The sequence below is a fragment of the Pygocentrus nattereri genome, chromosome 4 (assembly GCF_015220715.1).
Source record: "Pygocentrus nattereri isolate fPygNat1 chromosome 4, fPygNat1.pri, whole genome shotgun sequence".
In the NCBI taxonomy this organism is placed as follows: domain Eukaryota; kingdom Metazoa; phylum Chordata; class Actinopteri; order Characiformes; family Serrasalmidae; genus Pygocentrus; species Pygocentrus nattereri.
In genome coordinates, this window is record NC_051214.1 from 21,927,453 (window position 1) to 21,946,546 (window position 19,094).

Consider the following 19,094-nt stretch of genomic DNA (forward strand, 5'->3'; position numbering starts at 1 on the left):
TACACTGCAGTGAGTTAGTGAGTCCAGCTGCTTTAAATTATACCTATTGCTGTAACAGGCTAATCATCCCACATCAGTCTGACCTTACTAATGCTCTTGTGGGTTTTAGGTCTTTTACAGCTCATCACTCATTATAATAGCTTGTTATTTAATCGTTTGAAACATGTGAAAATGCACAGGTCACACATATTGGAATTTTTAGTTTCAACAAGATTTGTTATACATTACTGAATACATTGATTCCAAGCTTCTGAACAGTGATACCAAACGGTATACCGAGCGGTAGTAAAGAGTGACCGGCCACTTTATTACGTACAACTCCTTGTTTCTGTGAAAGTCAAGAGTGGTTCAATGCTGTGTTGGAGAGAAACTTACCCAGTCAGAATTGTTCTTAATTCTAGTTGAAAATACTTTTATGATAGTTTAGAGATTTAATGTATGTACCTCATATCTCCATTTTTCTTATTTTTCAATTTTTAACATAATTTGAAAATACATATAAACACATAATTTGTGTGTGTGTGTGTGTGTGTGTGTGTGTGTGTGTGTGTCTGTGTGTGTGTGTGTGTGTGTGTGTGTGTAATATTTATCTGTATCCCTAATTGACCATTTTCAAACACTTTTTTCACTCAAGTAGTTTAACAGCCACATTGTCCCTTGTTTGGATTGCTGAAGCCTTAGAATTGTGTATTCTAGCAGTAGAGAGCTCCATCATAACTATATCATGAAAATAAAATAACCACCTCCTACTGTGTAATACATGAGGGGGCTTCCAACGCTGAGCTGTCTTTTTTTTTTAAATAAAATAGGTTGAAGGGGAATTAGCTTTTCTAAACTCATTGTCCATTTCATATAGGAGCACTTTGTAGTTCTACAGTTACAGACTGTAGTCCATCTGTTTCTCTGATACTTTGTTAGCCCCCTTTTACCCTGTTCTTCAGTGGTCAGGACCCCTATGGACCCTCACAGAGCAGGTACTATTTGGGTGGTGGATCATTCTCAGCTCTGCAGTGACGTTGATGTGGTGGTGTTTTAGTGTGTGTTGTGCTGGTATGAGTGGATCAGAGACAGCAGTAAAATGTGAACAGTGCACCATTAAAGTAACCGTGAAAAAATATTCATTATTCAAAGTATTTTTATATACATTTAAGGCCATACATTACATCTCAAAACTATCATAAAAGTATTTTCAACTAGAGTTGAGAACAATTCTGACTGGGTACGTTTCTCTACAGCACAGCATCAAACCACTCTTGACTTCGTTTGCATCTTAATGATATACACACTTCTAGACTTAAAATAACAATTTATTGTATTAAAGTTTATTTTCGTTTATTTTGAAGAGTGTTTTTTACAAGCAAAAACACATTTAATGGCAAAATACAGTACTGTGCGAAAGTTTTAGGCATCTAAGCACATTTTTAAACAACTGACCTCAACAGTGAGTTTATCACAATATACATTAGAATAAAGTCATATTCATAATTCAAATAAACATAAAAACAATAAAAAGTAACAAGAATTTCTTGGGTCCATATTTTTCCTTGACACCTTCACAATGCTGAACTTAACTAACTACATATAATACTGGGTTTGAAAATGGTTAAACAAACACACCAACATCCAGAAAATCACTAATATACATATATATAATTAATGTTCTATAAGTGTTATTAACACTTTTCTCAGTAAATAAACACAAACTACACAAATAAATCGATTTTGAAAATGTGTCTTGGGTGCCTAAGACTTTCGCACAGTACTGAATGTTGTGCAACTCCACACTTAATTCACAGATGACTGGCTGTAAAAACTCTCTTCTTAGTTGCTGGATGTCTTTGCCCAGTACTGTACTGTGCTGTGTGTGCACAACATGTAGAAAATATGTTTATCTCACCTCTCTTACAGGTACATGGATTAAGCGGAATCATGCCATGCTGAGTCTGCTCTTCATCTGGCTGTATGCGGCCTTCTGGGCCACCATGCCGCTGGTGGGCTGGGGCAGCTACGCTCCGGAACCATTTGGCACCTCCTGCACGCTCAACTGGTGGCTGGCTCAGGCCTCTGTGGCTGGCCAAAGCTTTGTCATGTCCATCCTCTTTTTCTGCCTCATCCTGCCCACGGGCATCATCGTTTTCTCCTACGTCAAGATCATCATCAAGGTGAAGACGTCCGCTAAGGAAGTGTCCTACTTCGACACGCGGAATAAGAACAACCACAGTCTGGAGATGAAGTTAACAAAGGTGTTTAGATTATGTTTTCAAACGTGTTTGTAAATTTAATCTTAAAAGATTTGTTTGTTTCATTTTTATGGTTATAGTAAAGCCAGTTTGAATGTGTTCATCTCATATGTTTTAGATATATTGTTATATAGATGTAGTTACTTATTTCTCTCATTGAAATCAAAAGTGAAATGTGCACTGAGTGTCATTCTGCTTGTGTCCTGCAGGTGGCGATGTTGATCTGTGCTGGATTTTTGATAGCTTGGATTCCATACGCAGTGGTGTCAGTGGTCTCTGCTTTTGGGGAGCATGATTCAGTGCCTATTCCGGTCTCAGTCATCCCAACCTTGCTGGCCAAATCAGCTGCCATGTACAATCCAATCATATACCAGGTCATTGACTGCAAGAACAGCTGTTCCAAGTTCTGCTGCTTTAAAGCCTTGAGCAAAAAGAAACAGTATAAAACCCCAAGGTAAGATTTTTTTATTGTCTGTATAATCTCTTATATCTGTAGGCACAGCCACTTTATTAGAAACACCTGTCTTGCCCATCACATATGATGGAATATTAATGCACAATCAGTGGTGATTAGTTGGACTGCATGAATGGGGTGGCCATTGGGTGACTGTAGCAAGGTTCATAGTCCATAAACCCAAAATACACTACATTGTCAAAAGTATTTGCTCGTCTGTCTTCACACGCATATCAACTTGAGTGACATCCCATTCTTAATCCATAAGGTTTAATGTGATGTCGACCCACCCTTTTCAGTTATAACAGCTTTAACTCTTCTGGGAAGGCTTTCCACAAGGGTTAGGAGTGTGTTTATGGGAATTTTTGACCATTCTTCCAGAAGTGCATTTGTGAGGTCAGACCCTGATGTTGGACAAGAAGTTCAGGACTCTGAGCAGGCCAGTCAAGTACTCCAATTCCAAAATCTCTTGGTGCTGAAGCATTAAGAGTTCCTTTCACTGGAACTAAGGGGCCGAGCCCAACTCCTGAAAAACAACCCCACACCATAACCCCCCTCCACCAAACTTTACTCTTGGCACAATGCAGTCAGACAAGTACTGTTCTCCTGGCAGCCGTCAAACCCAGACTTGTCCATTGGATTTCCAGACGGAGAAGAGTGATTGGTCCCTCCAGAGAACATGTCTCCACTGCTCTAGAGTCCAGTGGCGGCGCTTTACACCACTGCATTCCACACTTTGCATTGCGCTTGGTGATGTAAGGCTTGGATGCAGCTGCTCGGCCATGGAAACCCATTCCATGAAGCTCTCTATGCTGTTCTTGAGCTGATCTGAAGGCCACATGAAGTTTGGAGGTCTGTAGTGATTGATTCTGCAGAAAGTTGGTGACCTCTGCGCACTATGCCCCTCAGCATCTGCTGACCCTGCTCTGTCATTTTACGTGGCCGAGTTGCTGTCGTTCCCAATCCCTTCCACTTTGTTATAACACCACTGACAGTTGACTGTGGAATATTTAGTAGTGAGGAAATTTCACGACTGGACTTGCTGCACAGGTGGCGTCCGATCACGCTACCATGCTGGAATCCACTGAGCTCCTGAGAGCGACCCATTCTTTCACTAATGTTTGTAGAAGCAGCCTGCAGGCCTAGGAGCTTGGTTTTATACACCTCTGGCCATGGAAGTGATTGGAACACCTGAATTCAATGATTTGGATGGGTGAGCGAAAACTTTTGGCGATAAAGTGTATGTGTAATTATCAAAAAAGACCCAGAAAACAAGATGAAGTTATATTGCGTGTATGATTATCTGCATGTAGTATAAATATCTAACTCTTTAAAATTCCACCTGAGTTTTAAATCACTCTCCAGTGTCATAATTGCTGCACTTTGAGCGATTCAGATTATGTCAGTTAATCTTTACTTGCAATGTAGCAGCAAATGAACTATGTATTTTTAGTTTGCCCACATTAAGCAGCTAAGGCTTCAGCTAGAATGTTATGTTGCAACAAATTTGGCAAAGGCTTTTACAATTTACTTCAATTTAGGTCAGTTGAATTGGAGAAAGCACTGTAATCAGCCAGTTACATGAAAGTTTTGAGGGGGCACCCAGGGTGGCCAGTCAGATTTCAGGGGTAGCCAGTGTCACTCCAGCCATCCCTCTGGCTTCTCTCCTGTACACATTTAGACCCAATCCCTTAGCCCTCTGATTTGAATGTCCACATCTAGGGTTAGGGTGTCCTCATTTTTGTTGAAATGGAGGGATAGTATAAGTATTTTCTCAGTTAAAATATTACAATAATCACTGTATTATCTCAGTTTAATGTCGTTTCAGTGTATTTTGGTCGTGTTCTTCATAACAAGCATTAAAAAATCACTAATTGCAATGATAATGTCTCAGTAGCTCACTAGCTAACTTTCCCATTCCACCTTAAATAGTCCAGCAGTTCTGATGCCTGAAGAACCAGAATGTAACTACTGCACCATTTAAGGTGGAACGGGAAAATTCGAACAAGAAGCTGGTGAATATCTGACTTCAGCTTCATATCACTAAAGAATTAGGGGTGGGTGATAATAAATAAGCAGTGAGGAGCTGAGCTTCACCCTCCTCTGCTGTCACTGCAGGTGGGCAGGGTCGCCTACAGAGCAGCGCTAGTAGCTGTTAATAAAGCAAAGTTCATTTTATTTATTCATTTATTTATTTTTATTTGAGGATTGTCCCATAGGGCAAGATTTCAACCACTACCCCTTATAACTCAGTTCCAAGGTATTAGGGTGACACTTGAAAACAAGGGGTAGGGGTAAAAAGAAAAAATGGGATTGGGCCTTTGTGTTAGTTTTGTGCTAGCCCTTCATCAGTGGTCAGTTTCTGACTCTAGAACTGCTCTTGGATGGATAGCTTCGGATGGCAGGTTGTTCTTAACCCAGTGACCCTGACGTAAATAAAAACTCCAGCAACACTGCTGTGCCTGAAACACTCGCTCAGTGCCATACATGCGGCCGTACGAGTGTCACCACTGTGCTGAGAATGACCCACTTCTCAAATAATATCTGTTCAGAGGTGCTCCTGTGGTTCTAAAATGACCAGTGATGAATGGAGAAGATGGTGGCTGATAAACTGTGTATTTCTTCAGATGGACTACTTTCTACAGATTGTAAGCATCTATAAACACATTTATAATATGTTATAATGCATTCATAGGGCATTATATACATGGTTATACATATTTATAAAAAATAATTACACTGAATTACACTTTATAGCCATGCTTATTATGCATTATGAATTGTTAATATAAGGTATTATAAGTAGAGTTAATAACATGCTATACTGTCAGTGCCAATGAAGCCAGTCCCAGCTTTAGGTACTGTTAGGGCTGCATCTTTGGGGCTTCAGTCCTGAATATTCAAATGCTCCAAACAGGCAGTTTAGCCTAGAATTATTAATACAATGTGCTTTTCTTAACCAGCACTCTCAGTTTAAATAATACACTACACTACATCACAGCAAACCAAGTACCCATCAGCCCCTCCCCTGAACCCCCTCTGACACCACACTGAGCGCGAAGTCACTGTGGAGTGAAGGCCTGGAGAGGGAGAGGTGAGATAGTCGAGTGCTGTCATTGTCATCAAGCATTTTTATGTTATTCATCATCTTTGGAGTATCTGTGTGAACAAAATCAAATCGGGCCGTAGTGCAAATATATCTGTGTAATAACAAACCAAAAACATCATCAAAATGAACATCCATCCATCCATCCATCCATCCATCCATCCATCCATCCATCCATCCATCCATCCACCCATTCATCCATCCATCCACCCATCCATCCATCCATCCATCCATCCATCCATCCATCCATCTTCTAAGCCGCTTCTCCGTCAGGGTCGCGGGGGGGGGGGTGCTGGAGCCTATCCCAGCAGTCTTCGGGTGAAAGGCAGGATACACCCTGGACAGGTCGCCAGTCCATCGTAGGGCAGACAGACAGACACAGACAGTCACTCACACACTCACACCTAGGGGCAATTTAGCATGTCCAATTGGCCTGACTGCATGTCTTTGGACAGTGGGAGGAAACCGGAGAACCCGGAGGAAACCCACACAGACACGGGGAGAACATGCAAACTCCACACAGAGAGGTCGCCCGGCCGGGGAATCAAACCCAGGCCCTCCTTGCTGTGAGGCGACACAAAATGAACATCATTATTATTAATAGTATCAGCAATAACAGCATGTATATACAGTACTGTGCAAACGTTTTTGGCATCTAAGCAAATTGTTTACCAATTTCCCTCAGCAGTGAGTTTATCACAATATACATTAGAATAAAGTCATATTCATAATTCAAATGAACATAAAAACAATAAAAAGTAACAAGAATTTCTTGGTGCCATATTTTTCCTTGACACCTTCACAGCCGCCACAGAGACTTGTTAATATCATCAATTACATCATGAGCACAATTTACTGCAGCAATGATTGATCAAACCAGGAGCTGCTTTTTAACTACATATAATACTGAACTTAACTAACTACATATAATACTGGACTTAACTAACTACATATAATACTGGACTTAACTAACTACATATAATACTGAACTTAACTAACTACATATAATACTGGACTTAACTAACTACATATAATACTGGACTTAACTAACTACATATAATACTGAACTTAACTAACTACATATAATACTGAACTTAACTAACTACATATAATACTGGGCTTAACTAACTACATATAATACTGAACTTAACTAACTACATATAATACTGCACTTAACTAACTACATATAATACTGGGCTTAACTAACTACATATAATACTGGACTTAACTAACTACATATAATACTGAACTTAACTAACTACATATAATACTGAACTTAACTAACTACATATAATACTGGGCTTAACTAACTACATATAATACTGAACTTAACTAACTACATATAATACTGCACTTAACTAACTACATATAATACTGAACTTAACTAACTACATATAATACTGAACTTAACTAACTACATATAATACTGGGCTTAACTAACTACATATAATACTGAACTTAACTAACTACATATAATACTGCACTTAACTAACAACATATAATACTGGACTTAACTAACTACATATAATACTGAACTTAACTAACTACATATAATACTGAACTTAACTAACAACATATAATACTGGGCTTAACTAACTACATATAATACTGGACTTCACTAACTACATATAATACTGAACTTAACTAACTACATATAATACTGGACTTAACTAACTACATATAATACTGGACTTAACTAATTACATATAATACTGAACTTAACTAACTACATATAATACTGGGCTTAACTAACTACATATAATACTGAACTTAACTAACTACATATAATACTGAACTTAACTAACTACATATAATACTGAACTTAACTAACTACATATAATACTGGACTTAACTAACTACATATAATACTGAACTTAACTAACTACATATAATACTGGACTTAACTAACTACGTATAACACTGGACTTAACTAACTACGTATAACACTGAACTTAACTAACTACATATAACACTGAACTTAAATAACTACATATAATACTGGACTTAACTAACTACATATAATACTGAACTTAACTAACTACATATAATACTGAACTTAACTAACAACATATAATACTGGGCTTAACTAAATACATATAATACTGGACTTCACTAACTACATATAATACTGAACTTAACTAACTACATATAATACTGAACTTAACTAACTACATATAATACTGAACTTAACTAACTACATATAATACTGAACTTAACTAACTACATATAATACTGAACTTAACTAACTACATATAATACTGAACTTAACTAACTACATATAATACTGGACTTAACTAACTACATATAATACTGAACTTAACTAACTACATATAATACTGGACTTAACTAACTACGTATAACACTGGACTTAACTAACTACGTATAACACTGAACTTAACTAACTACATATAACACTGAACTTAAATAACTACATATAATACTGGACTTAACTAACTACATATAATACTGAACTTAACTAACTACATATAATACTGAACTTAACTAACAACATATAATACTGGGCTTAACTAAATACATATAATACTGGACTTCACTAACTACATATAATACTGAACTTAACTAACTACATATAATACTGAACTTAACTAACTACATATAATACTGAACTTAACTAACTACATATAATACTGGGCTTAACTAACTACATATAATACTGAACTTAACTAACTACATATAATACTGAACTTAACTAACTACATATAATACTGAACTTAACTAACTACATATAATACTGGACTTAACTAACTACATATAATACTGGACTTAACTAACTACGTATAACACTGGACTTAACTAACTACATATAACACTGAACTTAACTAACTACATATAATACTGAACTTAAATAACTACATATAATACTGGACTTAACTAACTACATATAATACTGGACTTAACTAACTACATATAATACTGAACTTAACTAACTACATATAATACTGGACTTAACTAACTACATATAATACTGGACTTAACTAACTACGTATAACACTGGACTTAACTAACTACATTTAATACTGAACTTAACTAACTACATATAATACTGAACTTAACTAACTACATATAATACTGGACTTAACTAACTACATATAATACTGAACTTAACTAACTACATATAATACTGGGCTTAACTAACTACATATAATACTGGACTTAACTAACTACATATAATACTGGACTTAACTAACAACATATAATATTGGACTTAACTAACTACATATAATACTGAACTTAACTAACTATATATAATACTGAACTTAACTAACTACATATAATACTGGGCTTAACTAACTACATATAATACTGAACTTAACTAACTACATATAATACTGAACTTAACTAACTACATATAATACTGGACTTAACTAACTACATATAATACTGGACTTAACTAACTACATATAATACTGGGCTTAACTAACTACATATAATACTGGGCTTAACTAACTACATATAATACTGGGCTTAACTAACTACATATAATACTGGGCTTAACTAACTACATATAATACTGGGCTTAACTAACTACATATAATACTGGACTTAACTAACTACATATAATACTGGGCTTAACTAACTACATATAATACTGGACTTAACTAACTACATATAATACTGGGCTTAACTAACTACATATAATACTGGGCTTAACTAACTACATATAATACTGGACTTAACTAACTACATATAATACTGAACTTAACTAACTACATATAATACTGAACTTAACTAACTACATATAATACTGAACTTAACTAACTACATATAATACTGGACTTAACTAACTACATATAATACTGGGCTTAACTAACTACATATAATACTGGACTTAACTAACTACATATAATACTGAACTTAACTAACTATATATAATACTGGGCTTCCTCGAGGAGAGGCTTGAAAATGGTTGAACAAACACACAAACATCCAGAAAATATATATATATCCATCCATCCATCCATTATCTTCCGCTTCTCCGGGGTTCGGGTCGCGGGGGCAGCATCCTAAGCAATGAAGCCCAGACCTCCCTTTCCCCAGCCACTTCCACTAGCTCTCCAAGGGGGATTCCGAGGCACGATATAATCACGCCAGCGTGTCCTGGGTCTTCCCCGGGGTCTCCTCCCAGGTGGACTTGCCTGTGACACCTCCCGAGGGAGGCGTCCAGGAGGCATCCTAACCAGATGCCCGAACCACATCAGCTGGCTCCTCTCGACGTGAAGAAGCAGCGGCTCTACACTGAGTCCCTCCCGGATGACTGAACTTCTCACCCTATCTCTAAGGGAGAGTCCAGACACCCTGCGGAGGAAACTCATTTCGGCCGCTTGTATTCGCGATCTTATTCTTTCGGTCATTACCCAAAGCTCATGACCATAGGTGAGGGTGGGAACGTAGATCGACCGGTAAATCGAGAGCTTTGCCTTGTGGAGCCTGCATCACTGCTGACCCAGCACCAATCCGCCTGTCAATCTCCCGCTCCCCTGTACCATCACTCGTGAACAAGACCCCGAGGTACTTGAACTCCTCCACTTGAGGCAAGAGCCTATCCCCTACCCAGACAGGGCTCTCCTTTATGTCAATGACAGTTTTTAGATTTGGATCTTTTATTACTTCATTAGTCCCTCGGCTGAGGATCAGCCTCGCAGTCAAGACCTATTTGTCACTGAAAGAGCTCAATGCTGTGCTCGAACATGACTGGGTGAAATTTTTCGCGGAGGACAGGCCGTGCCTCATGAGCCTCCTGAATGCTCTCCTTTTATTAATTCACTTCTGCAACAGCTGCCTGAATTAGGCTATATGTCATGTAAGTTATGTTTATTTGATTCTAAAATGTGGCATCATCTGCACAAGCTATGTAAATAAGGGTCGTTTGGGGCGCTTGGGGTTCCTCTCGGCTGAAACTGATTTCTCTGTTGCACTCAAATCACCACGTTTTGATAGAGCAGTTGCATCAATCAGATGCGGAGTAGCTCATATCTCATTCTGGGCGCCTGAAACTGCGCTTGTTTGATGAGGAAGGGCCGCTGTGTCTGAAAGCTACTCTAAAGGGCTCCTAAAGGAACCATCTCCAAGGACAAATGTTTACATGTACCATAAGGCGCAAATCTGTATTGAAGGCTTATGTAGGCTTTTAAATTGCTCTGTGTAATAACACCAGTGCTTTTGCTTTTTACAGGTTTTATTCCATCTCTGCCTCCATGAAAGCAACACCAGCAAATGAAACACAAATTGAGATGTGAGCTGGTCTGCTCAGACGACTCAAATTCTACAGTGGACATTAGTGTGTTAGTGCCTAACCCTGAGAAATCAATGAGTGACATGGATGAATTAGCCTGCACTATCGCTGCTGACTTTCCGTGGCCACCTTACAGAGTAATTGGTATCCCTGTATGTGCAGACACATCCTGTATTTTTATATTTTGTACAGTTATTGTGTGTGTGTGTGTGTGTGTGTGTGTGTGTGTGTGTGTGTGTGTGCGTGTGTGTGTGTATGTATATATATCTCCCCCAATATCACTTTGATTTTGATAAGTCTAAAGTAGCATTAAGGCACATACACTGGTATTTCTACACATGCCGGTACAGTAATCTATGGTCAAAAAAGTCATTAGGATAAAAAACTGGTTTCAAAAGAGTTCTTACGATAAAACACTATGCACTATATATGACAGTTTAGATTTGAACATTTACAACACACCAGACATGCTGTGGGTAATGTGCAATTGTCATTTTAAAGGGATTCTTCATTGGCTTTATATTGCGCTAAATATTCCATATATTCCAAATATTCCATGTCTTATATTGTCAGTGTAAGATCACTGCATGGAACAGTTCTATGGAGCTGTGAGCTCCTGCAGGACCTAGTTAGATAGTTTAAAGTATGCGTGAGAAAATGAAACTACTGTAAGACAGCTTCTGGAGTCATCACCTAGCTCTATACTGGCATTTTCTATGTGCTAAATTTTGGCTATTGTTTATTGGTAGATATCCAGTTCAAACCAGTAGAGATGCGGTCTAAGTAGTGACCCTGCATAATCAAAAACTGTATCAAGTGGAGAATGTGGGTTATATGAGATACAGGTCTTAGCAGCAGTTCTACCAAATGGTTCATGAAATCTGGATTCCTGGATGCTGCAGTTAGTTTTGCAGTAGTATAAAGCCTTGAAAGATCTGGAGCATTTAACCAGTGTGACTGATGTAAAGCACCGCTTTGATGAAGTACCAAAAACTTTAGTTCTGATAGTACCCCTTCAGGAGTGAGTGAGTCAGTCGGGCTGTCAGTCGGGCAGTCAGTCGGGCACTCTCATCCCAAAAATTCTGGAATTGACTCCAATTCCACTTTTGATGTAATGCAAATTGATGGGGTTGATTACCAAGAGTCGACACCACATAATAATTTGTTTGATTCTTGCTTCCAAAAATTTAGACATTGGGAAGGTAATCAAGCAAAATAGGAAAGTAGAACATTAATTAGGTCAATAGTATTTCAGTATGATTCATGTTATGAATGATGAAAGATCTTGACATACAAATTTTCTGTGCTGTCACCACAGATGTTCTTCAGGGACACAAGATGTTTATTTGTTTATAAAACCCATTAGATCTTAGTAAGTCTCTTTGAGGAGTCAACTCTAGCTAAATGAACTTAGGTTACTCTGGCAGGGGATAAATACACTGTAATGCTTCCTGGCTGTCCTCTGTCACCTACTGTCTGTACAATCAATATTGTTTGATTCTACAGGGCTGAAAGATTTGGGACAAATATCTAATTGTGAGTTTTGTGAACAAAATCCTTCTAAAATTAAGCTTAAGGCCTTTTTTATGACAAAAAGCATATCCAGAAACTGACAGCAGAATATCTCACACCATGTCTGTACAGGTGTGGAGAAACCTGAACATCTGTATGTGGAATCAAGTTGACTATCGATTTCAAATCGCCTGGAATTGACTATTTTTGTGATTGACTCTCAGCCCGACAAGCCAGGCCCATAAGGTTCTTTGCATCTAAAAATGAATGCAGGTTTAACTTCGTAATAGCAATCGGTGTACATATAAATGAATGGGTGTTGGCTATAAACTACAGGAGCAGCTCAAAAAGCCATAATAAGTAAACCTGAATGACAATGACAGAGTTTAATGTTTTCTGTATTGCTCTTCTGAAATAGAAGTCTTTGAAACTAGCATTCAGCTTTGGTACACAAGTGGTGGTGGAAATGAAGCTTGATCCACTGCCTACGATGCAGGACCACTCCAGACCCCTGAAAAAAGGTTTCCAACCCCCAAAAATTTAAAGAAAAAACTAAATGCAATGATATGCAAATCATTTAAACCATATATTTAATTGAAATGAGTACAAAGATAAAGCAAATGTTGAAACTGAGAAATTTTTATTGTTCATTGGAAAATATATGCCCATTTTGAATTTGATGCCTGGTAAAGTTGTGTAATGATTAAAAAAACAAAAAAAAACAAACACCTGGTGGTTGATTGGCAGCAGTCAGTAAATGATTAGGTTAAAAAAGAACATTTCAGAGAGGCGGAGTCAGAAGTAATGATGAGAAGGGGTTCACCACTCTGTGAAAGACTGCATGAGCAAATAGTGCAATAATTCAAGACTAATGTTTCTCACAATAAAACAGCAAAGAAATTTTCAATATCTACTGTACATTATATCATTAAACATTCAGAGAATCCAGAGAAATCTCTGTATACAAAGGACAAGGCCAAAACCAGTATTTATTGGCCGTGATCTTTGGGCCCTGAGATGGCAGTGTGTTATGAACAGCCATGATTCTGTAGTGGAAATGACTGCATGATCACAGACCATTTTCTGTGAACACAGTTCATCACTGCATCCACAAATGCAAGTTAAAACTCTAAAACACAAAGAAGAAATTGTACATAACAGGATCCAGAAATGCTGCCACCTTCTCTGGGCTTGGGCTCATTTAAAATGGACTGAGGTGAAGGGGAAAAGTGTCCTGTGGTCCAACAAATCCATTTGAAATTCTTTTTGGAAATCATGGACACTGTGCCCCTGGGCAAAAGACCACTCAGCTTGTTATCTGTGAAGGCACCACGATATATACAGGTTTTTGATGGCAGCAGATGTCATCCAGACAATGTTTTTTCAGGGAAGGCCTTTATTATTTCAGCAAGACAATGTATAACCACATTCTGCATGCAATAAAACAGAATTGCTCTGTATTAAGAGTTTGGGAAACATTTGGAAACATTTGGCACATTATGAACTGGAAAAAAAAAGCTCCCGAACTGTTGAGCAGCTGAAATCCTGTATTAAACAAGAATGGGAAAACATTTGACTTTCAAAACTACAGCAGTGTCTCCTCAGTTCCCAAATGCTTACTTATTGTTGTTAAAAGAAGAGGTGATGAAACACAGCAGTGAACATGTCCCCGCCCCAACTTTTTTGGAATGTGTTGTTGGTATCAAATTCAAAATGGGCAGATATTTTTCAAATACCAATAGAATTTCTCAGTTTCAGCATTTGATGTGTTCTTTTTGCAGTATGTTCTTTTAAAAATATGACTTTACATGACTTGAAAAACATTGTATCCTATTTTTATTTACATTCTGCACAGTGTCTGTGCTTTTTTGGAAATGAGGTTGTATTTTACTGGTTACCTTGTTGGAGAAACTGCATCTGAATACATGAAATCGAGGTGCAAAAGATGCAAACATGCTAACCAAAGATTTGAGCTGAATGCACTCGAGAAGCACAGCGTCATCAGGCACACAAGAGAAAAAGATAATTGCGAATCGGATGAGATTCATTTCAGTTCCATTTGCTTAAACACGGAACATATGACAGTACAGTTTTATGTGGTGTGTCAGACACAAGTCAGTCACTTAGTGTTGTAGTCAAGACTGCTAGAGCTGGGTCAGAGTCAAGACCAAGACCAGATTAAGATTTTTTCAGAATATACATTATGCATTATTATAACACACAATTCATCATATTATAATTATATGTTAAGGTTACTCTCTATTCCTTTCTTCTCTAAAGCTTATTCAGAATCACCAGCTAAAGTCAAATGAGCAAAAACTAAACTACATTTATTCATTTTATTTTATTTCCATTTTTATTATTAAATGGAAATCATATTTACAATAACATTCTTATCTGTCCTTAGGTGATGTTTGAACTCTGGAACCAAGAAACATCAACAAACAAATAACGCTCAGTTAAGCCATCATGGAAAGATCAGTCAGATCACTAACCAACAGATTTGATCAATTAAGTCCTCAATCAGCTGATTTTACTTCCATCTATACAACAGTGGTTGTCCTGCAGGCCCCCAGTGGGCCGTGATGGTACTGCCATTGTTTTTTATGTGAAAAAATGTATTACAGTACAAATATTTAACCAAATGTTTTAAATGTCTAAAATAGGGGTGTGACGAGATCTCGTGTCACGAGATCTCGCGAGATGTATCTCGGCGATATTTCTCGTCGCGTTAAAAATCTGTCTCGCGGGATTTGTGATCCAGCAAGCAGCCAGAATGACGTCGGAAAATACAGGTATTACTATTGAAGATGCCCCCGCCACGTTCAAATCGTTTGTTTGGCAGCATTTTGGGTACCCGGCGGAAATGATAAATGGCAAGAGAGTGACTGATAAGACACGGACCATATGCAAACAAGGCCGTACACCGCGGCTAATACGAGCACGATGCAGAGACATTTACAGCACCAGCACAGCACAGCACTCAAATCAACAACTGCACCTGTGAAGAAAACAAGCCAGACGACGCTGACTAACACATTCGGACCTCAACTTCCACAGTCAAGCGTCAGAGCCACAGCAATAACTAGAGACATTGGTGTTTTCATCGCAGCAGATATGAGGCCATTTTCTGTGGTAGAAAATCAAGGATTTCGGCGATTCCTTTAGTTTTCTTAAAATCTCGTCTCGTCTCGTTCTCATGAACCCAATATCGTGTCTCGTCTCGTTTCGTGAGCTGAGTGTATCGTCACATGCCTAGTCTAAAATATTGTTTGTTATTTGCAAAGAATAAAACACTTTATTTATATAGAGCTCATCAGTTGTTCTGGCAAAATGTTAACTAGTTATATTTATTAAATAAAGGAAATACAGGAAAGGCTGGACTTGCCTACTACAACACTACAATCAACAACACAGCAATCAGGAAAATGCACAGTACCAAAACCTGTAGCAATTAAACATAAATGACATGCAATATTGAATTATTTCAGCATTATTAATCAAACAAAAGGTTTGGTGAAACATCTGATCTACCAGTTTTTCACTTACCCCAATGTGGTCGATCACTCGAACGTTTGTTGTCCAAACTCTGCTCCTTCAGTGTAACGCTGATGCTATGAGGCTAAAGCTGCTAACAAACACTAGAATTCAACAAAAAGCCAACAAACTTCCCCCAAAACATCTCTCAAAGTGAATGCAGGTCTTCAGTAAGGTTGGACCGACTTGTTGATGTGCTTTAGGACACAGTACAACTATAAAAATAAACAAAGAAAAACCAGCATATTGCTGCGGTCGGAACAAAACCTCGCATCTCCATTTTTCTCGTTTTTCAGTTTTTGATAGAATTTTAAAGTACCTATGGTTCTACATCCTCTGTGCAAATTTCATGATGAAAAGACCAACAAAAGTGATTTGGAAACATTTCTAGTTCCATTGACTTACATTAAAAGTAGAGTAGGTTTTTTCCTTCTCCTGTAAAGTTATCATTGTAGAATTTGGTACATTATACTGTGTTACACAAGTTACATTGACATGTATAAGCAATCTTGAGAGGTTTTAGGGATGTATTTACAGAAAAAGATTTGGGTGACTAGTGTTACTAGTGTTTGCTTCATAGCTCCAGTGCTAAACTAAAGAAGCAACATTAAGGCCCAGTCCCATTTCTTCTTTTTACCCCTACCCCTTGTTTTCGAGTGTCACCTTAACTCCTTGGAACTACAAGGGGTAGTGGTTGAAATTTTCCGTCCAAAATGGGACAAACCTCAAAAAAAAAAAAAAAGAAACATCACTTCATTAACTGCTCTGTAGGCGACCTGGCCCTTCTGCAGTGACATCAGAGGAGGATAAAGTTCAGCTCCTCACTGCTGGGCTTTAGTTACATTTAGGGATCATACGCCTTCAAAGAGGGGGGCAATTATTTATTATTATCCACCACTAATTCTTCAGTGATATGAAGCTGAAGTCAGATATTCACCAGCTTCTTGTTCGAATTTTCCTGTTCCGCCTTAAATGGTGCAGCAGTTACATTCTGGCGCTTCAGGTGTCAGAACGGCTGGACTGTTTAAGGTGGAGCGGGAAAGTTAGCTAGTTAACTACTGAGACATTAGCATGCTATTAGTGATTTTTGTGCTTGTTATGAAGAAAAACGACCACAAAACACTGAAACGACACTAAACTAAGATGAAACAGTGATTATTGTAATTTTTTAATGGAAAAAATTCTTACATTTGTGGGTTTCTTTAGTCTCTTGCACAGCCAACTTGCTGTTTTTTTTTCTTATATCTCTCTGTTTGGAGTCTCTGAAAAACTTTCATTTGGAGGGTCATGTAGCTCTAACACTTCATCCTCCCCCTCCATCTCAACAAGAATTGAGACACATTGTGAACACGCAAAATGGAGGGCTAAGGGCTGAGTGGTAGGGGCGAGGGGTGAAATGGGACTGGGCTTTAGACACCCAGTATGTCTTGGCTGATTGACTACATTTGGGATGTAGTGGTGATCCAGACAGGTTCAGTTCCAAATCATTTGTAAAGCAATTGTGACAACAAAGTACACCAACATATCTAGTTTTGAACAAGACGTTTTTTTAATGTCAGACTTTTGTTGGAGGATTTATGAGAAGGGTTTTGATCATGATTTATCCGCTGGCCTCAGATTTGCCCAAATGAGGAGGATGTGGTTGTTGCTATGGTGCTAATAACTGCTTGACTTACATATATATTTGTTACAAATGATCCTACATGCATCCATGTTTCTAGATGACTTGGCTACGTAAACAAGCTTTATAGGAAAAACAAACAAACGAAAAAAAAGCTACACAAGTTTCTATGGTTAAAAAAAGAGTTACCGCACTGACGTGTCACTGTAGCTCCTGTTGTTTCTAAAGGTTTTTAAAAGTCCCGGCCGGTCCGGCTGTTGTTATGTACTTGGTGGTGGCACCTGTCCTGTGAAATATTTTGTACTAGATTGTGTACATTACATGATTAGAAATTCACACACACTGACTAGGTAGAAAAGAAGGATCGAGCCGCTGACACACAAACAGCTTAGACGGTATCATCAAGAACAATGATGGATCCAAATAACAAAAAACACTGCTTACACGTATTTCTACATAGCACTCATTTAAAGACGCATGAAAGAAATCCTGTTTTGTTGTTTATATGTATTTTGAATGTAAATCTACAACATTTCCAGTGATCTTTGATGTGTTTTCCAGTTGTACCGTCTTTACAGTTTTACCACAATAACCAGTTCCATCACTTTTCCCATAACACACAAGTCCTTTTGACTTTACCAGCCATTTGTGTGGAGCATCTGATGGCTACCTTTTGTGAATTTATGTTTTGGTTGATGTTCGTTTGTCATCCAGAGTAATGAGTCATTCATTCAAAGTCCTACTTCACTGTTTGTGTACATTATTCTTTATGACACTTCAATATTCACTACAATATATTACAATAAATACAATAAATTGTTACAATAAAGTGTTAAGAGCGGTTATTATTGTGTGTGTGTGGGGGGGGGGTGGACAACATGGATGCTGCTGCTGACTGGCTACAGCTGCTAAAGGAGAACCCTATGGGGGGCTTAATACCCCTCTAGCTAAAGCTTTACAGTGATCATAGCTAAGTCACACTTATCAGTCCCACAAAGGGGACATTTCACCTCCAGGTTTTAACCCATCTGTGCAGTAAAACACCCACATACAAACTAGCGAATGCACACACACTAGGGGGCAGTGAGCACATTTGCCTAAAGTGGTGGGCAGCCCTATCCACAGCTTTCATGGAGCAGTTGGGGGTTAGGTGACTTGCTCAAGGGCACTTCAATCATGTACTGTTTGCTCAGGGAATTGAACCAGCGATCTTGCAGTTACAAGGCTGGTTCCCTAACCTCCAGCACACCGCTGCCCCCTAGTGACCTTAGGCTCATCTGCTCCAGAGCATCCCATTTTATTGGCAGTATTTTCCTGTGGAGATTACAATTTACAAGCTGTGTGTGCTTATTTGAACACCTGTGTCAGTA

The 19,094-nt window shown here is 38.2% G+C and overlaps 1 protein-coding gene across 2 annotated transcripts in view; it reads left to right on the plus strand.

Moving 5' to 3' along the window:
- Nucleotides 1–16,685, plus strand: part of opn5 (opsin 5) — a 61,974-nt gene extending 45,289 nt beyond the window's left edge. For both annotated transcript variants that reach the window (XM_017683235.2, XM_037537642.1), the window contains exons 5-8: nt 1,909–2,243; nt 2,450–2,694; nt 10,995–11,206; nt 14,974–16,685. In XM_017683235.2, coding sequence (XP_017538724.2) covers nt 1,909–2,243; nt 2,450–2,694; nt 10,995–11,058 — 644 coding nt within the window. In that variant the 3' untranslated portion in view covers nt 11,059–11,206; nt 14,974–16,685. The remainder of the gene's footprint in view (nt 1–1,908; nt 2,244–2,449; nt 2,695–10,994; nt 11,207–14,973) is intronic.
- The last annotated feature ends 2,409 nt before the right edge of the window (nt 16,686–19,094 follow it).